The sequence below is a fragment of the Archocentrus centrarchus genome, unplaced genomic scaffold (assembly GCF_007364275.1).
Source record: "Archocentrus centrarchus isolate MPI-CPG fArcCen1 unplaced genomic scaffold, fArcCen1 scaffold_80_ctg1, whole genome shotgun sequence".
In the NCBI taxonomy this organism is placed as follows: Eukaryota; Metazoa; Chordata; class Actinopteri; order Cichliformes; family Cichlidae; genus Archocentrus; species Archocentrus centrarchus.
The window spans coordinates 96,972-118,659 of record NW_022060291.1 but is presented as its reverse complement, the minus strand read 5'-3'; the positions used below and the strand labels follow the sequence as shown (position 1 = coordinate 118,659).

Here is a 21,688-nt window from a genome sequence, read left to right as displayed (position 1 = left end):
CCATCATCCACTGCGCCCACAGGTTACGCAAGACTGCCTTAAAGCTGCAGTTCACGGAGATGTCAAGTGGCTGGAGTATTTTGGTTCATGTGTTATAAATGTCACATATACGTCGCTCCGGAGTATAGGTCGCACCCCCAGCCAAACTATGAAAAAAAGTGCGACTTATACTCCGGAAAATACGGTATATTAAACTTTAAACAACTAAGTATTAAAACCATTTTAGTCGACTGAAACACAAATATTAGACCAGAGAAAAAAACCTGTACAAAACCCTGAGGGGGCTCAGTAAACAGGATCAATAAACCCAAGAAATACTTATTCTGAATTTCTGCGGGGGTGGGGGGCACCGAGGCAGACCAGCTGACAGACTGACCCGGGGCCGTCCCAGCCTCCTGCTGCAGCGGGTACCCAAAACACTCCATCTACTCTGAATCCCCCTGAATGACCCAGCCCCCCACCCCATCTCTAAGCCCCCCACCCCTTGTTTCCACTGCTTGTCCTCAGTCTCAAACTCGCGGTCACTGCCTGCAGCTCGTGGTCACAGAGGGTGGGAACCTTGATCGATAGCTTCACTTTCAGGCTCAGCTCTCAGACAGAATCCTCATCACTGCAGACACTCCAGCTGTCAATCAATCTCCACCTACTCAGCAACCAGACCCTGAGACAGATGAACTCCTCCACGTGGGGCAGCACCACATTACCAACCCAGAGGGGGCACTCCACCCTTAAACTGGCTAATGAAACACACTAATCTAACAATACAAAGCAAAGCAACTGGACCTAAAACGGAAACTTAAGAGAAAAATCTGCAGAACTACAGCACCTCTGCTTCATATAAATATGTCTACAACAGATTAAGATATTGGTAATCACAGATCGACTGATCAGGAACTGGAATCGGCTGTTTCCAGTGTTCTCGCCCTGACTGCAGACCCGTCAGTCGGCCCAATTATGAACCGGTCAGAAACTGCAGCTGGTGTACGTCTACTCTGAGTACTTCCTTCAAATGCACATCTGTAGTTCCTGTTTTTGGACAGCATTTCATTTATAAATGCATACTCCTTACATTCTGAGTGTTTGTAGTGCAGATGTAAATGTGTACGACGCCTCTTTTGCATTTCTCTGCTCAAACACACGACAGAAGAACTTTTTGAAGTCACTGAGAGACGATCCTCTTACTGAACGTGTGCGCTGAGCCTGACGAGCATGACAGCACACAGGTGTCACAGCAGAGAGATACACCTATGTGGGGTGTGTGTGTGTGTGTGTGTGTGTGTGTGTGTGTGTGTGTGTGTGTGTGTGTGTGTCTGAGACACGGTAGGTTTTTTTGGTCCTGCATCAAACAGTTAGAATATTAAAGATCCAGGAGAACAAAAGTCAGGGTCATCCAGGGGACACCCATCACTGTCTGTTAGTGTAACAACCTCAAATGCACACAACTGAAAATGATGAAGTCATGCATGCACATATTCACCAGAACACACACATCTTTGTTCTTTAATGGAGACACACTCAGACAACTACATGCTCCAACAGCCACTGTAGAATTCAGCATTTTACATAATTCAAGCGATCCTCGCTGCTGCTAATAACAGACTCTGCTCTTTTTAATAATCACAGCTATCAGGATTCACTGCCTACTTGTTTGAAAGCTGTTTAATTATAGTTTGGACATCTCTCTCAGTTGAAGCATCCTCTGAATAGCTAAAGGCAAAAAGGCAGCTGGTTGATCGGTAAGAGAACCCACCTCGTATTTTAAAGGTTACATATTTAATATTTAATTCCAGCAGCAGACATTTGTCCAGCCTAAATGTCTCTGAGCGAGACAAACAGCCTCGGCTTTTTCATTTGCTGTAATGTGATTACATCAGGCAACAGCCCCGAAACGTGAGGGAAAGGTGTGATTCTGTAGTTCTGTTTATTAATCATGAGCTGAGTGGGGTTAGTGGCCGTCCAGCAGCTTTCAGTCTTGGTTTAGGGGAGAAGCCTGACTGTGAAGGCCCACTGTGGGGCTGGTTCACGGGCTCCCTCCTCTTCTGTTTGCTTTGTGCTCAGTTTTTATAGAACAACCTGCAAGCAGTCGGTGTGGTGCCCCCTGCAGGTGGCAGCAGGGTACAGATAAGATTTACCTTCATCCACTAAATTTATGGCTGGAGTGTTTTCTGACTGTCCTTCACATTAATCCTGATTTACCTCAGAAACCAGGAACATTTCCAACATGAACACCCCCCCCCCCCTCCCTCTATTAAAAAGCTGAGGGTAATAAAAGCGTGCCTTGCTCACAGTGCCGTTTTGAACAAAGTGGTGGTCACAGGAACAATAATAAAATGGAAGCATGGGTTTTATCTCAGCACACTGATATAAATTCAGTATACTGCAGCAGGTCTTCAATGGACACCGTAAAGCCACTCAGAGTGCCTTTAACTCACCACTTCAAGATCTCCTTCTCCAGGCAGTTTGCGGTTATCTGCGTTGTTTTGTCCTCTTCCTCCTCCATCATTATGACTGTTAGCCTCCTTCTCCTTCTGCTCAAAGTACTCCAGGAAGGATGGCTTGGCAGGCTGGATCGTTTCATCTCTCCCTGTAAAACACACAGGACGGCCAACATTTACTTTACTGCAGTCTTGGACTGTCAAAGAGAGAAGCGCAAGTGATCCAGCTCCACAGTGGACTCCTATAAATAAGCTTCAGAGACACCATACTGAAGCATATGAGCCGAAGCACAGAGACCTGCTGCTTCTGCAGGGGGGCTGCAGGCTTCATTGGCATATATTTGTTGCTAAATATTAAATATTTCCTGAAAAAGGCAGTGACGGGCTCTCTGAGTTTTGCAGCAGTGCTGGACTGAACTGCAGCAGCAGTGATGGGCGTAAAGCTATTAGCAAGACATTCCTGTAACATCATTTACATGTACTCCCTTCACAGACTGCAGTCATTCATTTTCTCTCCTTATTTAGGAGCTTTGGAGGCACGAGGAGGATTTTCCTTCAGGGATCAATGGAGTGTTCCATTATTAAGGCGCCAATAAGCAGGGAACAAGATTACCATAATATACGTGCATTAAAGTGATAGCAGTAATTCAGTGTCCTGAGATTTAGAACTGTGTCAGTGGAAAAACAGAGAACAGAGGCTCAAATGTAACACTGCTGAAAGAGACCAAGAACTGAGAGGAAATCACCTCCAGATTTAATGCATGTTACAGGAAGTGCAGGCTAATGACTGAGCCCATAAAAAAACAATGAAATTATTGAGACCCGTAACAACTGCAAACATTAGTAAAGAACTGATTTTTCAGTATCACTATGATGGTTCATTAAATTTGTAAACAGTGAGACATTTTATGTCCTCCAAGCAATCGGCCACATGATATGTTTTTTTAATCTATAATCATTACAGGATGAATACAGAATCATAACTGTTACTCAGAAGAGTACAACAACATTTTAACAAGTTCTAAATGAAAATGCAAAAATAATGAGCGATCATCCAAGTTTAAATTACAAAACAAAAACCTTCAGATGTCTCTTTATAGAATAATAAATTATTTTTAATCCGGCCGGCTGCACGGCTCATAAACGTAAAACTTCAAAACACTTTAAAATAACACACAGATTATAATTTAATCCCCATTCCTCAGTAATACCTGAGGAATGGGCCACCTGCAACTGACAACAGTAATCTCTGATGATTAATGCAACACAGATCTGCTTTGGTGGAAAATAAGTGGACAGTAATGCTCCCAGTCACAGTTTATTTGGCAAAAAGGAGTCTGATCAGGTTTAAATGTGCTCCATGTGATGATTAAGCATTAAAGAAATACGGCACATAACGAGGTGACAATAACGAGTGCATCTGAGAGTAGCTTTACCAGTTAGCAAACCGCACAACATGGGCAGGAAAATCCTCAGAACTGACGGGAACTCAAAGCATTCCTACGAGAGGAGCGGGCAGAACCGTCATTATCATCATCAATAATGTTTGAATACTGAGTTTGAATAAGCACTGTGTGCACACAGCTTTCAGTCAGGCAGTGGGCTGATGCTCCCAGAAGTAGCAGATTAGGAAAAACAGGCAGGAATAAACATAGCTCCACTCTGGGAAAGGTGTGACAACACTTTCTGCTAACAAGTCTCAACTTTCTGACTCTCCCATCCAGGGTTTCATTCTGGGGAGGGGTCCCTCTGCTGTCACAGCAGGAGGACCTTACAGCTGGTTAGTGTGTGCTTAAAGAAATTCATGGACACTTTTTTTTAATGTAATAACTGGAATGTGATGATCGTGACTTGTTTTATGCTGTAATGATGTGATTTTTAACCAGGTGTCTGCAGCTTTTACCTCACACAGGTCAAAGGTGTCACTGATGTCATACTTGCTTCCTCTGATATCAATTATGTGAAATGAGGAAAACCTGCTGTTTGCTCGCTCTGCAGTTCAGAGTCAGCCGAAGAAAAGAACCCATGAACTGGTTTCACTGGGTGGTTCTGACTGACACTGACACTGTACAGGACGGACACAGACACAGACACAGACACAGACACTTACTTTCCATTTGAACTTTCAGGTGTGACACACAGCACTGTAGCATGGGCGTGTACTAGTACTTTTAAATCAGTAAAATGGCATGATATTGTGTATTATTACTCCAAAAGGTAAGTACAGAAAACTGTTACCGGAGGTGAGGGTGATGAATGTGTGGAGTTGATTCGGATCTAATTCTAGGAATTTTTTGAAAGGATTCTCTACCATTGGGAGCAAAAATGGGTCGAAAATTGAAACAAAATTGAAACAATAAAAACTGACATTCTATTGATGTTCTCAAGAAAATATCACACCTTAGATCAAAGATCAAATTCATCCATGCTGTGGAAGCCAGTTTCTGATCGGACGATCCAAATGCAATATTACCCACAACCGATGAACAGGGAAAAACAGGCAGACATCCAGTGATTCCTGCTACTCAGAGTGTTCTCCTTTCTTTGTAATGGTGACTAATGTCTAACATCTCATCAATAACCTCACTTGGGGCTCTGCAGTTTGTTTTCATTCAAGCACAAAATCAATTTAAAGTCTAGAGTCTCCTTAAAAACAATTAATGAATGTTTCTTCTTCATTTGTGCCACCAGGTGCCTTCCCTTCAAGATTAAGTTGCCGAGGGCACACACCAAGACATCGTTTAAGAAAGCTAACCTCAGCTACCCCCGGCTAATATCCCAGTAGCCTTGCTAATCCAAACCTGGGAATTCCAACATTTCCCTATTGGGAAACAAACCCAGTGCTTAACGTGTGAGTGGACAGAAGGCTTTCACTTCTTAACAAGGCTTTTATTGTGACACATCTTGAGGCATACAGCTGGATGGGACTGTTCTTTCTTCAGCCTGTAGTGAGGGGCCGGCCTTTATTTAAGACTTTAAATTGGCTCTTGATTTTCCATTTGTGGAAACATTTTAATCAGATGACAAAAGGTCAGAGCCATAAAAATCAATGATCTAATGTTACTTTGGTCTGAGGTTGTTATCTGGTGCTTGCTATCTCCGGGCTGGTAACTTGAGGAATTATCTGACCGGACAAAGACTTTTTCCAGCTGTGCTTCATTGCTGTAAATGGACATGCTGTGCTTTTGCTGCATGTAATGTAGTGCAAGCAAGCTCCTCAGCAGTCTTTATGTTTTATATCACCTCCAGAAAGGAAATAAATAAACCAAAATATGTTATTTCCCTCATACCTACTTTATGTGTCCTTGTTTCATTTGAGCTGAGTGCAGCTACTATCTCTCCCAGAGCCTCAGCCCTGCTGGGACCAGACTTCAGTCTGATGTGTGTGAGGGGGGGGGGGGCAGAGAGATGATGACTACTGGGCAGTGATAACGAAATCGAGACACTCGCTATTCCAGCCGCTTTGGGAAAAACCCTCTGAAAAATAGGACAGTGATTTCTTCAACAGCAGGCTACTGTAAGAGTAATCAGAGATGCTGGGATAGACTGGAAAACTACGATATAGGCCGAGGTCGGCCCTGCTGACAGGATCTCAGTTTCAGTGGCCGACGCTCATCTGTTGTTTCAGAGTCACAGAATCGTTGGAACGATTATGTGAAAGAGTTTAGTTTTTTATGATGAGGCTCGCCGGTTTAAAGCAGGGAGTACATTACAAAAACATCTGCATTTAACAAGCACAATAAAGTTAAAATAAAGAAATATTTCTACCACCGGCCTTCAATCACAATGACTGATGCTCACCAAAGTACATTTGGTGACTCAGTGTTTTTATTTATTTTTGAAGTAGTGGACAATCCTCTCTCTCTTAATTTGAAAGTTCTATTTCCTGCTGAAAGATCAGCCACAAGAGTGACAAGAGTCACTCACTTTGGTGTCAATACTCATAATTATGGTGAAGATGTCACATCTGCAGCCCTGTGACAGACTGCCGACCTGTCCAGGGTGAACCCCACTCTCACCCCACATCAGCTGGGGTAACCTCCAGCCCCCCCCACCTGGAGACCCTGAGTTGGATGGATGGATGTCGCATCTATAAGGTGACAGGATAAGGGTGAGAAATGCACATGCAGACCCGGGTGTCTGCATTTTTCCAGACTTCCTTCAGCTAATCTGTCTGTTATGTAACTCCATAACCACACAGACATAACCTGGGAAAGTGTTAGACTGCAAGTATTTAAATGTGAGGTTTTCAAACATGAATTTTCACTTTCAAACTGCAGCTGGAAACACGAGAGAAAGACCAAGAAACACTTGATCTGTGGTCCAGCTTTGAGCCGTGTTTGAAGGTTTTATAACATCATTACTCTTTAAGTAAACCACACCTTTGAGCAGATATAACCTGACCCACACCGAGGAACAGTCGTTAAAGGGGTGAGAACTGATGAGACCAGCGGCAGAAGCTCCGCCTTATTTATCCCATATTTGGTCAATTCTTTTGTTACAGCAGCTGAACTACTAGTAAAGTATAAAGAGTTATTCTATAATAAAAGTATTATAAAGCACATTTGAAACAGGGTTAATGAGTATCTCTGTGAGGGCGTATTCTTTTCTGCTCTCATATCTGATCAGTGAACAGTAGAAACATGAAAAACAAAAAGTGGAGCAAAAGTGGTGAGATTGACTTTTTGAGTAATTAATTTGGCCGCCGCCACTGCACCCCGGCGCCACACGCCCGTCACCTTTAATGAAGAGATTCTGGTGACATTTCGGCCCCTGCTCATTTTCTACTTCCTCACAGCTGCAGGCTGCAGTGGGGAAAAGGGGCACACGCATCCTTTTAGTATTTTAAACTGGAAGCAGCAGACACCAGCATATTTTACACCAACTGGGCAGCTGATCCAGACATTAAATCGTCCCTGAGCACAGACACAAAGCGGTTTGGAGAGGCAGCCTGAATGGCCCTCAGATGATGAGGTCCATGCCAAAAAGACAAAAATAAAAGACGAGCAGAAAAAGCATTCGGCCATTATCGTTCGTCACCCACTGACAAGCCCATTATTTTGTTCTCTGTGCTCTGACACTGATCTGCTCTCCTGTCTGCGAGGTCTTTTCTGACCAATTACATCATCACTGCAGGAAGACGACACGGTGGCGTTTACTTTGAGTTAAAAAGTATAAACAGCTTTTCTTTTGGTAGAACTCTGCACACGTTCAGAGGTTTAAAGGAAAATTCTCTTTTATTAGGAATCACATTTTAAAGTTTCTGGGCTGCAGGACACATCAAGCCTTCACACACATTCAGCATCACTGCATTTCCTGCAGTCTGGGGACTTTTTTAAGCCAATCGCGCCTTTTCTAAATTCATTTAATAACTTGTATGTGACCTTGTGACCTGCCTAAATGTTCGTCCCTAAATCCAGCATCCCGTCCATCAAGGCCAAAACTGTTACTGGACCAAACATGCTGTAAATACGCTTTTTAATGCTGTCAGGTGAAGCTTTTTCATGTGTGAATCTGTGGTGACCGACCCTTTAGGACTTAATCAGCTGTGTTACTGAGGCTGATCGAACACGCGCAGGAAAAGGCAACACTTTAAGATTCATTAAAACATTCATTCAGACTTTCTCAGGAAAAACGTCCGACTGCTGCAGCGTCTTCTTTATTGGACACTTTTATGAGCTTTACATAAGAGATATCAAAGAGCTCAAACATGCAGCTGCTTTAGTGAAGGCACCAGTAGGATTAACAGCTCACTCAGCTAAAAATGCTGCAGCCTTTAAAGCAAAAGTTTAGGAAAACAGTTTAAATTTAAAGCTGAGGCCAAAGCGGAGTGCACTCCAGAGGACAGCCACCCGCTACTACAACCTTCCACAACAAAATGAAACTTTAATGACATAAAGAGCTGTGAGAGACGAGCAGGTTTAAAGAGCTCTTCAGTCTTTTTAACAAGGATCCGTGCAGAGACGGTGGAAGCAGACGCACTGCTCCATTTACTTCAGGAGTACAAAGTTCACTGAGAGCTGCTAAATAAGAAAATGTAAGCTACAGATGCTGAGCAAAGTAAAGCATCAGAAGATCAGAGAACACTGTCACAGCTCAGAGACACGGAAAACTCAATTTAAATAACTTACTTAAGTCAACATAATGGCTCAGACTGAGGACTGGAAGCTCAATCACAGCGTCAGCTCCTGTTTGCACGAGAGATACAGGAGAGCGCTGGAAAGAGACGATGTCATCACTACATGCTCCTGTTTTATGGCTGGAGAGAGCAATAACAGGAGCACAGACTCTATCTTTATAGCTTAATACTTGTCTCATTAAAGAGGCATCAAGGGAGATTACTGTTACTTTCTGACATACAATCAGCTACAGTTACCACCCTGCACTTGCATCCCTCCTCCAACCAGCTAATTTAAAGTTACCGTCCTCTCTCCCTGTACTGCAGAGCACACTTGGAAGGACTTTATGAAAATGTCTGTCTAATAAATCTGTTTTCAAATATGGATGGTCAGGCAAAGAGCTTCTAAACCTGATGCTCCATGTATATAAATGTGCCCATAAACACCAGAGTTACAAGCTGGGCACCAAGGATTAATGTCACTAATTCACCAACTGATCACATCTGAAATATGATCTCCTTTGAAAGCCTTCGTCCTCCTCCTCCTTAGTTATGGTGTGAACGTTGGACAGAAACATTAAATAGTTGTGTGACCTTGGACCCCTAAAATCTTCCTCTAAACAAACATCTGCTCCAGATTTACTGAAGTTTGAACTCATAAATTGAAGCATTTTTGCCTGTTTATTGTCTGAGTGTGAATCTGTGTGAAACACCATGAAGCTTTCTGTCCTGCAGCTGTCAGTAGAGGACAGGTTTCTAATCTGGATTCTACTCAGAGCCTGTTAGAGGCTAATCACGGTAAATTAAAAGGCCTTTTATTTTTCAGTGCCATTAGGGTGGATCAATAACTGATCTAATATCTCATCCTGATCCTCAGGGTCCCTTCAGCATCAGACCACAGTCATTAGTTTGGGACACACACAGGCACCATCACAGGAGCACATTAAAAGACAGACACACAAACGCACAACTGAAGGACACTGGAGTTGTAATGTGATTATGAATTCTAAATGTTCCTGTGTTAATGCAGTTTAAACTGCTGCCTGTGCAGATCCATACTAACCTGATATCAGGACATCAGACAGGAGACTGAGTGTGTGTGTTTGCATTTATGAGTATGTGAGTTGTCAGTGGCATTGTGACAGCGTCTGTCTGCAGACTGTGTTCACGTCCTCTGAGCTCATCTTTAAGGATGTGGTGTCTTGTATTAATAGTGTGTATCAGGTATCTGCTGTGTGTGTGTGTGTGTGTGTGTTACAGTGTGTCATTCTCTTAAACCAAAGAAACCTGACACATTGTCACCAACACAGCCAAAGTGTTTTTGTGTTACTGTAACAGTATGATGGAACAGCCAGCCGTCCTCTTACTGCAACATTTTAACAACTGGAGCCGTTAATGTCTGAGTCAAGTACTCAAACTGCAGGTTCACAGCACTGTGCAGGTTATTGCTGCACCTGCACGAGGCCGACCAGTCGCAGCAGTTCCAGTTTCCTGAGAAGCTTGTGGGGAAACGGGTGCAAAAGTATCAGCAGCAAATTCTAATTACAAAGTCAGCACAAGCAGCACCTTGCTTACATCTACGGCCAATTTAGAAACACCAACATGATTGGGGCGGGGCGGGGGGCAGAGTACCTGGAGGGGACCCATACAGAAAGGCCCCCTGCTGGATTCAAACCCAGGACCTTCTGGCTGTGAGAGGACGTCACACTTCATAACTTACAGTTATCGTGGCTTTTGAGTCAAGTGGAGACGATGGAGAAAAAAAAACCAAAAAAGATAAAAACAGAGGAGGGTGACGTCTCTGCACCTACTTCGATGAACTCAGCAGAACCACACTTTGAACAGCTGAACTGAAACTTGAAACAAGAACTTTGTTAGGAAACACAGACTCACTACAGCGTACGGTTACACTACACATCCACTGAATCGTTTTTTTAACGAGTGCAGGAAAAGGAGCAGATGAATATAAAAGCCCTCTGCTGAAATCGAATGGCAGAACAGACTTATTAAAGTCACCCAATCAACATCATGCCACCTTCATTTACTTATTTTACTGTTTTAGGACTCAGGGGCTGGACTGAGACGACCCAGGGTCAGTTTGGGTCATTGGGTTGTATGTAGCCCGTGTGCACATGTCTGAATCAGCATCTCTAATAAGCTAAGATCCATTTCTCTGCAGATTACTTTTTTGTCATCAGGACACTTGAGAATTAGAAACTGGTCCAGAGAGCAGCCCATGTGCTGCCAGTGCCTGTCAGTGGTAGTAAATGTGGTAAAGCTCCCTGGTTTAAAAGTAACTCATTAGATGAAGTGTAGGAGTTGTGATATTTGCCCATGAACTTCCACTGCAGCTTTATTTTCATCAGTGTGTTACTGGAGTCACACAGAGCTGAAACAAATACACACATCAAATGTCAGCGTCTCACTGGGGTTAATTCTCTGCATATAAAAACAAAGAGAAAACACACCCACAGACTGCCAGCACCGATCAACTGAGTCCAGCTCTTATTGAGACTCTGTTCCAGAAGCACCCAACACACCCAACGCTTCCAACTCCCACACTGCTGACAGATGCCAACGGACTGATGCCGCGCCAACATCTCTCTCAATAAAAGCCAACCCAGCAGGTCTGAATGTGTGATGGGTCTGCTGTTAGTCACTGTTTAGGTTCAGTTTCTCTCTGCTGAACTCGGGCCTCTCAGGTCTGTGAAAGTCATCTTAATTAAAGGTTTCATCAAAGTCCTTCCAGAAGCAACACAGATATCCTGAAGCTCCTGCGTAGATCACATTTATTTAAAAGAGGTTTTGTAGTTGTGTTTTGCAAATTTGCAACTTTGACCCAATATAATCAAAGTCTCTGACTCCTCCCACCAGAGCACTGAACAAACGGTAAGTTAATTCATGTTCTTATCCCTGAGGTCATAGGGCGAGAGGCAGGGCCCACCTGTACAGGTCACCAGCCTGTCGCAGGGCACACAACTCTACCATAGACTCCTACTCAGCATCCTCTGAGGGCCGTGCATCGCTCTCGTCTCAGGTTATAAAAACAGATAAGAAATAAAGCAGAACTGTGTTACCCATGGTTACACATGACCATACAAAGTGTTTGTGTTCAGTACTGCTGATAACATCACACAAGCTGAGCCACTAAAAAGGCACTGCAGTGTGTAAGGAGGAATAAACTGTGGTTTCTGTTAGAGGCCTGGATATTTAGAAGTACACTCACACTCTCTCGAGTTCACCGGGTTCAAGTTCCTGCTTGTAAATTTAGGCATTAACAGACACACCCCAGGCCTCTGAGAATTAGGAGGACAGTCACTGTGGTACTGCAGTTCAGACCTCTGAAGGAACCATCCTCAGTACCACCAAACACACAACACAGGGACTCCTTCAGTTCACAGGGAGGTCACGTTACGGTCACCCTCTGCCCCCTCGTGGACAAATTAAACACTACAGCTGATTTTGGTGGCTATGCCTCCCCCCCATTCTACGCCTCTTAACTTGCAGTCCGTCCACAAAGTGAAAAAGCTCAGAACATCCAGTGTGAAGCATTTTACAGCACTGTTCTGCAGAGTTCTCATAGGTGAGGTTCTTCCATTAAAGAAGGCTTGGTTTTACTTCCTTGTTAATCTGTTTCAGTATTAGTTTAATTATAATGTGTGGTATTTGTGTCCCAGTCTCAGTAAACATACGCACCAAAGCTCAGGCTTGTTGTGTTTAGTTTTGTAAGTGCACGTCGTCATCATCATCATCATCATCATCATCATCATCATCATCATCATCATCATCTCAGCTTTCCTCTGTTCTAAAGTCTGCTTTTTATTTCCACTTCACACCTTGTGTAAGTCAATTAGTTTAATTAGTCACAACTAGTTTAGTTCACTCAGTTTGCAATTAAAATATAAACCGTGCATATTAAGAGCAGGTAGCACACACAGTTTTGAATGTGAGTGTTCATATTATTCTAACCGTGAGTGTTTGTGAGGGAGGGATGTGGAGACAATAATCACGTCTCTTTGTTCAAAAGCATGTTCCTCCTCATTTGGTTCCTCTTATGCTCTGCAGTCAGCTAACATATGACCGAGCTAACCCGAGCTAACCTCACTGAGCTCCCGAAGCTGCAGAGAAGCAGCGACACTCCTGAGCTTTGATAGTGACGACACGGGACCTCGTTGACCCTTCAGGCTCATCTATCACTTCTCTGTGTGTCTGTGTTTAGATGGACTTACGTTTCATAGTGCCAGCATTTTCCTCATCATCATCATCTCCATCGTCATCATCTTTAGAGTTGATGACCATGGTGCCCAGCTGTGACTGCAAGGTTCCCGTGTCTTCGTGTTCAATCATAGTCCCTGCTGTGCTGCCAAGTGAACCCGTTAAAGAACCAGCGGCCCGGATGGTTCCTGAGTCACCGGTACCTGCCCGGACCATCGTGCCCTGGTCAACCTCATCTTCATCCTGAGACAGACATGCAAGATGGGCAATAAGGCCTAACTGCTCTCTGACTGCAGCTACAATATCCAGCAAATATACATCTATAAATATGACTGTTTAGTTTTGAAAGTAATAAATCAAAAGCTAATAAACTACAAAAATACTCATAAGTTAATAACTGAAATGGTGCAGATGATTTTCTGTTGACATTTTAGGGCCGATGGAGATCGTCTGTAACTCTTTACCGAATTGTCGTCGTCATCGGCGTCTTGCTCTCTCTGCTCTGCCTCCTCCTGCCTCTTCAGTTTGATCTCCATGGCGTCTGCGATCAGAGCTCTGAGGATGGAGTTGGGCTTGGCTGATTTAATAAATTTATGCTGTGGAAACATAACAGTGACAAAGTGAACAGTGCCCACATTCATTAAAACATAAGCATGCATACACAGTTCAGTGTTTATGGTTTTGAACAGCAGTTACAATTATGGCTGCCCCACGAGAGCCGATGCATGGACGCTTCAGTTCAAGAGGAAAACAGCTGACAATGAAACTAAACTCTGGTTTAATTCTAACTAGTAAGTTTAGCAGTGCACAGCAGCAGCCAGGGGTGCGTCACACACTGCCATGGGCCACTTAAATACTCATAAAAATCAGTGTAACAGTTCCACAAATGTTTTTCTGCTGTAAAAATGAGGAAATAAAAGCACAGCTCATCCAGCGTCAGTGGCTTTGCTCTGTGACGCCACACCATGGCTGCACAGCACGAGTTACTAAAAACTAGAACAGAAATAGAACTTAGAATAAAAGAAAAATAATTTTTACTACTAATAGGTCTATAAATAAATGATACAATAAATTTGGCCTGATAACCGGGAAATTCCTGCGAGTAACAAAATAAAATAAATGGTTAATTAAGTTATTTGTTTAAAATATCATAGCTCCCTAATGTAAAATTTACTCTAAAGAAAATTCATAATTCAAGAGCACCGCATAGCGCGGTGAACTACAGCCCTCACACTGAGTGGACACTGTTTTTCTATCTTTTTTGGCAGATTTTTACACTGGATATCCTCCCTGACAAACCCCCCCAAAGTACCCCCCCTCCCCAAAGGATCACACTGGGGATGTTTCGCTCATTAACTACACAACACGTGCTAACCGCCTGAGCTCCCTGGTTATGCTGAATAACTCGGGCTGATGTGGTGACCATCACCTGTAACAGCTGTGTGGCCGTCGCCCTGGTCTCTGGGTTCTTCACCAAACACTGGCTGACAAAGTCCCGGAAGCCCTCAGACCACAGCTCCGGGTTCCGGAACGTTGGGGGAGGATTGGTGGGAATCATGAAGATGGCCTGGAAGAGGAAACGCGTTTCAGCACACAGAGTAAAACATGGCCGCCATCATTCAGCCTAATACAGAAATCCCAGCTTCATTTACAGAGTTTTTATTTCAGTGTTACACATTAACAGTATTTAGGCCTACACAGATACCGCACACACTCCTACAGTCCTCACCCTCATCGGGTGTATGTCCGCGTAGGGCGGCTTGCCCTCGGCCATCTCTATAGCTGTGATTCCCAGAGACCAGATGTCGGCCACACAGTTGTAGCCGATCTCCTGTATGACTTCTGGAGCCATCCAGAACGGCGTGCCGATGACCGTGTTTCGTTTCGCCATCGTATCCTGAGGAAGAGAGAAGGACGGGAAATAACAGTTACTTATATTTCAAACGAGCTTCGCTACCATTAAAGGACAGACGGCATCTTCACAGTGACGAGGAACACACTCCTCAAACACCTCAGCTGACTCTGTGTTACAGAGCATGTAGGAAGTGATGTAGAGCACCTCATTTCCTTTACCAGTAGCAGCTGATGGCATCTAACCAATAATGTCTGCAACAAAAAACTAATTAAAAAGGTCTCTAAAATGTGGTTTCTTCACTTTCTGATTACTGCTAATATTTTTAAAACCAGATTTGTGTTTCTTCCTCCATTAGATCAAGACTTTTAAATGTCACATTTTAACACACACACACACACACACACACACACACACACACACACACACCACAGATTTAATGTGCTCTTTTCTTACTGTCAGCTGTCCAGCAACTCCAAAGTCGGCCAGCTTGGCCTGACCCTCCGTGTTCAGCAGGATGTTTCCTGCTTTGATGTCGCGGTGGATCTTCCTCATGAAGTGAAGATACTCCAGACCCTTCAGCGTTGACTGCACGATGGTGGCGATCTCGTCTTCTGTGAGCTACAAGGCAAACAAACATTCAAATTACGCTCTCTGCATCAGCAGAGAGAAAAAATGATCGATGATGTCTGTAACTTTGTCCTTTTGGTAGCAAAGATGGTGCGCCAGTATAACAGCTACAAAGCAATGTTAGAACAAGAGAACAAGAGAACCCCTGAGGATCCATCAAAATAACATTCATATATCAAAGGTCTTAGAGTCACGTGCAGGTTAAAGACTCAGTCTCCTGCTCTTATGCAGAGTGCTTATACATACACTTTGTGCTCCACAGGAACTACATGTGACTGAGTGTGCGTGTCTCAGTATTACATTACCGTCTTGTTACGTATTCGGATGATATCAGATACGGATCCGGCTCCACAGTATTCCATGACGATCCACAGGTCTGTGTTTTTGAAGTAGCTGCCGTAGTATCGCACCACATGGGGACTGAACACAGGGACATGACCGAGTCAGACCGCAGTCATTCACACGGTTAACATTCGATGTGTGGCTCCGGTGCTCAGCCAGGATACGACTCTGTCACAAACTTACTTCCTGAAGCTGAAACCAGCATTAGCTACCTCCTGTCACAGGATCCTAAAGCCTGTTTGACTCAAATTTACTCTCTGGCTAGTTTCTGAATTTCAATTTCCAGTACAAAAAAATAAAGATAAAAATAATTAAAATCAAACAGCAGTTTTGCCTTAAAGTGACCGTAAATATTATGTGAATATGTCTGAACGTGCAACGTGTGGATCTTGTGGGAAGTTCACATTTCACAATTTCTCTGGTGGAAATCCCATTTTTGATCATGTGCAGTTCAGGACACAGGCAGATAGTACTGCAGTGCTCAGGGGGATACTGTACTGCAGTACTGCAGTACAGCAGTACAGTATCCCCCTGAGCACACTTCCTGTATCTGCTGGTGGCTCCGAGGCTGCTGCAGGTTTCTAACAGTCGAAAAGTGTCGGTCACGTTTGCGAGGAACTGCAGCTGCAGCACGGAGTGCAAACCTAAAACTGTGTGATGACCTGGTGTGCTTACCAGTGACAAACAGACCATAATAATTTGTTTCCTCTTGACAGTTTTATAACAGCTGGCAACTGCTCTGGAGGTGGGGCTGTCACCTCAGAGGAAACCCCCCAAAAAACTTGATGAAAGCCTCTAAATGTTTCCGCAGAGGCTGAAATCGCTTACTGTAACTGTTCTCAGATAAAAGTATCTGCTTCATTGCTTTTCAGCAATTTCACCAAACAGCTACACCCACAGTTCTCTTACAGGGACTTTTTGAATCCAGCAGGAGCTCATCTGTAGTTACAGGGAGGTAAAACACAGCAGTGATGCTGTTCCTGGCTTCATGGCACACACAGCAAGCACAATGATGTAGGTACCTGTTACACTGCTGCATGATGGCGATCTCCTTGATGATCTCTTGAAGATCAGACTCCACAGGAACCTGTTTGATGGCTACAATCTCCCCAGTTTCTTTATAATTGGCCTTAAACACACAGCCATAAGACCTGCAGGAACACAGAGAGGCTTCACGTTTCAGCTGTTACGGAGTCTGAGATCAATAAATACATCCATAGCAGCATCAAGCCACACCAAGGGTTTTTCAAGGCTCGACCCTGGAGCTGGTAAGGCTGCTTGATTATAACAGAATCATAATCTGGATTATTTTGGTCTTGTTTCTCTTTTACAGGTGATTTCCATGAACTGAAGCTGAAGCTATGCTCCTCTGGTGCAGAGTTGGGCCCTAACAGCTGTTTTTTTGTTGGAGGGGGGGGGGGGGGGGGGGGGGGGGGGGGGGGGGGTTATACCTTTTTTAACTTGAGCCCACCCCTGCCTTCACTACATGCATGCCAACAGGTGTAAAAAGAGGAGCAGCGAGCTCAGGTGTGTCTGGGGGAGCTGTAACAGAGACCCTGAGCGATCCAGAGACAAAGGCACTGTTAATAATCCTTCCAGAGGTTCTTCTTCAGGAACCTTCTGAGCTTCTCTTCACCTAGATAGATCTTTAAGGCTCTCTTTTAGTCATCTTGTATTACACTGAAGTGCAGCGAGTGAGTGTGTGAGCTTTGTGGGAGGGGTAAAGTATGCCTCTGTAAAGGAAAGGGGCCGGCTTGATTTTTAACACAGGAAAAATAAGAGCACTTTGCAGCAAAACTGTATGGAAAAGACCAACCCTGTCATCCTCTTTTGTTTTCATAATCACTGGAAGCCAAAATGATAACTGAAACTAAAATTAAAGTAACTGCTCAGCTTTAAGAGGAGGTCCCAGCTTGGCCACCCAAAAACTGCTATTAGTCCCTGAAGAGGAAAAAGGCCTAAAGTGAGAAAAGGCTCAACAGACTGCTCGTGGAACCTCCAGCAGAACTGAAAATGAATTTCTCCAGAAAAGGATCAGGAGCCGACCAGCAGCAGCAGTGCCTGTGGATCATTCTGGGCCTTTGAAGCATGAGGATCTATCAGCAATCAGCTGCAGACACTCATCATTTTTACCATTCTAATTATTATGGTCCCCAATCAGAGTTTGTTCTCACTTTTACAAAGAAGTGAAAGGGAGAAAAAAAACTCTGATGAGACATAACTGGTTTGAAGTTCCATTAAAACCAGTGCCATTAAAACAAGTGTTACTGAGTGGCCTGTGCTGCTGGTTAATTTCAGGGTCATTGAGCTGGTGAAATAGTGGCTGGAATCAGCTGTGACAGACACACAGAGTCAATCAGCTACTCAGAACAGGAAGCGTTTAAGAAACAGGATATGAAGAGGCAATGTTTACGTTGAGAGGCAGCAGGAGGGGGCGGAGCCTAATGCCTGAGAGGAACGGACAGAGATATGGAGAGGGACAAAATGACTAAACAGACACAAACACTAAGATGATGTTTAAATACAGGTGGAATGAAATTTGCCTCGTGACAGGACGGTGTAAACCACATGACTCACCCTTCGCCCAGCTTCTCCAGGACATCGAAGACTTCCTCTGGCTGCTTGGTGAGACTGTCCTCACTCAGCTTCTTCAGCTGTCTGTCAGACAGAGAGAGAGAGAGAGCCAGACATGAACACCTGAGAGCCAAAAATACCAAACACACTGATTTGGTGCTGCACCTTCATCCTGATATTTCTTTGTTCCAAATACATTAAACTGCAAAAAGCTTAAAATGTGCAGTAATGAAAACTTTAAACAGTCACTGACAGAAGAAATGAGCAGAATATTTCATTCAGCCTCCTCCTGGCTGTCACATCACATCTGCCCTCTTCTGAAATGTCATCAGGACTTTAAAATATCCCCACAACCTCTGAAGTGAAGAGATAAAAATATCTCAGCATGCAGACAAAAATAGATCCAACGTGTCCCAGATGCAGCTTGTGATAAGCCTTTTTAGGATAGCTGAAGATCCTCCACTCAGACATCCACAGGAGCACAGTTACAGACAGAATAAAAATCCAACACTGTATTACTATAACCACACTTCATAAGTAAAGCTAATATGGAGAGTTTGTCACAGTATTACACTAATGTATGGAAAGCTTTATTCTGAGATATGTTCACTTTTTTTTTTAATTTCCTGGCATTAACACTAAGAAGGAATTCCCAAAAACAAGGTCACCTTGAGCTCTGGCTGACATACACATATAACACACCTATATACAGTATATGTATATCTACACTGCAACAACAAAGTAGATAATAGCTGATGCTCATCTTCTCATAAGAGCAGCTTAGTTATATCTGACCTGTCATGTGTTCCATCAGGTACACATTATTTGCACCCATTTATCAGTCATGGAGGGGCCTGATCCAGTCAGGGCAGGTGTGTGTGTGTGTGTTGGCTATTGGAGGGCTAATACCTGTGCCTGCTTGCTAACTGCAGTGATGGCAAACTGGTGAAATTCTCAGCCCGGCACAGGGGTGGGCGATCAGCTGCTGGCTTCATCCCTGTGCAGGCCAACTCCAACCAAGCAGCCAAAGTCTGACAGCGAACAGAAGCAGAGGTGAGCAGGCTTTCTGGATCACGCAGGTCCTTTCATAAAGGCTCCTACATTTGAAGCTCTGTCACCATAGCTGTGGAGCACTATGCCAGCTCTCTGCTCACAGTTAAACTAAAAATGTGTGTGTCCTATTTGTGCAGATGCAGGTGGGTGTGTGAGAAGTTTAATGTTAGATTGTTCACTGCCACTCACACAGTTCAAAATATGGAATAACCTGGAATAAGTACAGTAACAGATTACTTTCTACAAGGAGTAAAGAAGTATGGTACTACTTCATAAACGTGGCTTGGTTTTAGTTTTAAACTTTTCATTTCTATTGTAATTAACAAGTTATAAGACATCAAAAATGCTAAATTGCAGCACATCCCTGTGTGCTCTGAGGGCATGAACAATTGTGCATGTCTTCATTAAATACGCTAAAGTTATTGTAACTTTGTAACAGTGACTTTTCTATACAAAGCAATACTGTTAGTGTAACGCTGATTCTGAGGGGGTCAAAGGGGAACCTTTTCAGATCTGACTGATGTTACATGGGACAGCCCTGAGGTCAGGGGCATGTCACATCATTTCTCTGCTAGTTAAATGTTCAAACCCAGGCTAAAGACTCTCGTGTTAGTTTCTATAATGAAGCTCATTAGGAACTGGGGGAATAATCAGCAGCAGCACTGGAATCAGTCAGCAGCCCAGGACCCCTTCTCTTAATAAGAGACTGTTGGGAATGTGGAGCTGCAGCTGGGCAGTCTACAAATATGAAGCTGAGAAATGAATATTTTAATGTAATAATGATGTCTCGGTGCCACACTGATCATTCTCACAGTAAAACAGGAGCGGCAGCTTCTGCTGGGGTAAATAAACCATGATTACTGCTGAGTAATAACAGGAAATAAAGGTAGCCGGGTGCTGTCTGAGGCGTCGCGCCCGTGCCACATATTTACACTCCAATGAGACGCAGCAGGGACAGCGAGGCTCCTTTAGTCCACCCGCACAGAGATCAGCTGTGGACAAACCTGCTGCCTCCTGTTTTATGTGCCTTCATTATTCTGACGGTGGCTCCTTGTGTTGTCCTGTGTGTGCTTATTGATTAACACACATTATGTTTCTTATTGATTTCTGTCTGTGTGTCCATGAAGTGAGGGACATTGCAGACTAGCCTTGGCTATAATTGCTGTGTGTAGTTACATACCTGTCCTTGTAAAAATAAACATTTGAATATAAATAATTAATGAATACTAAATGGCAGCAGTGGTTAGCCCGCGGCTCCAGGCTGCACTCTTATTTCTTACAGTCTTTAGGTCCAATAACAGTGATTTCACACACGTACCATTACTCCCCCTTCAGACAGGAACCACATAATGCTGTATGAAAAATATGGGGAATATTTACCTTTTTCTGCTCTAGTTTGAATTCTGAGAACTGACATTACACGTGATGTTATTGGACCTACAGAGTAAGCAGAGCATCAGCAGGATTACACAAAAACACCATCACCAAGTTTCAGGACGTTCTGAGCACACGTGAAGTGTTTAGTAATAAACACAGCATGTGTGTTTATTACTAAATTTAAAATCTCTTCCCTCTTTCTTGTTTATGTTTCAAACACGTCTGTTAGAAGCACATTCGGAGCACCACCGATCGGTTATATTCATACCAACTGCTGCTTGGAAGAGTTTTCAGACACTTATTTAAAGTGTCTGGATTTAAAAAAATGTTCAAGATTTATAGGCAGCTGCAACGTTCATCAATTAAAACAGTTACACAAAGTCACAAGAAATATGAGGATGATTACATTTAGAAAACATAAACTTAGAAAAAAGTCAGGAAATGTGTGTTTGGTGGATTATTTCCTTGTAACGATGCTTCTTGACATTACAGCTGTTTGGCAGACAAGATCTGACACGCTTTCATGGACATGCTCAACTCTGCTGCTCAACCCACAGATGCACCTTCCTTCCAGATGTGGCTCCATGTCAATAAATAAACAGGCCGTATGAGACCGACTGCCAAGAAGCATCACAACAAATAAACGATCCACCAAACACACATTTCCTGACTTCTTGTGCTGACGTGAAAAAAAAGGACCTTAAAAAACACTGAAAAGCTTTTTTTTTTTAACCCTCAGTGTGAGCGTGCCAAATTTATCCAACCTATCTTAAACTGCAGTGAATGTTTGGCCCAGAAGTTGCCCACATTTGGCCTCTAATCTCTCTGCCACAACTCCATCACCAGTCTGCTTCACGCGTGTCAGATGTCAAATGTGTGTGTTGTGACATTTAGAGCACATCTGGCCCAGCCAGCACTCGATGTAGATCCTGGCTCGTGTCATTTGGGGCCCAGACAAATGTTTTCCAGGGTTCTTACTGAGATACAGATGCCCCGAATAAATGCCCAACTGTGTCTGTTATATGGGATAACAGCTCCAAAGCCCACTTCCACATAGGCTTCAGTAACTGTGCAATCATTGTCTCTGTGCCA

General features: G+C 43.6%; 1 protein-coding gene across 1 annotated transcript in view; it reads right to left on the bottom strand.

Annotated features, from left to right (window-relative positions):
- Positions 1–21,688, bottom strand: part of LOC115777847 (serine/threonine-protein kinase 4-like) — a 34,861-nt gene that overhangs the window by 9,293 nt on the left and 3,880 nt on the right. Inside the window, exons 2-10 of the mRNA XM_030725850.1 lie at positions 18,170–18,250; positions 16,615–16,743; positions 15,556–15,670; positions 15,077–15,241; positions 14,498–14,665; positions 14,198–14,335; positions 13,233–13,364; positions 12,783–13,011; positions 2,433–2,584 (exon numbers count right to left, since the gene is read on the bottom strand). Coding sequence (XP_030581710.1) covers positions 2,433–2,584; positions 12,783–13,011; positions 13,233–13,364; positions 14,198–14,335; positions 14,498–14,665; positions 15,077–15,241; positions 15,556–15,670; positions 16,615–16,743; positions 18,170–18,250 — 1,309 coding nt within the window. The remainder of the gene's footprint in view (positions 1–2,432; positions 2,585–12,782; positions 13,012–13,232; positions 13,365–14,197; positions 14,336–14,497; positions 14,666–15,076; positions 15,242–15,555; positions 15,671–16,614; positions 16,744–18,169; positions 18,251–21,688) is intronic.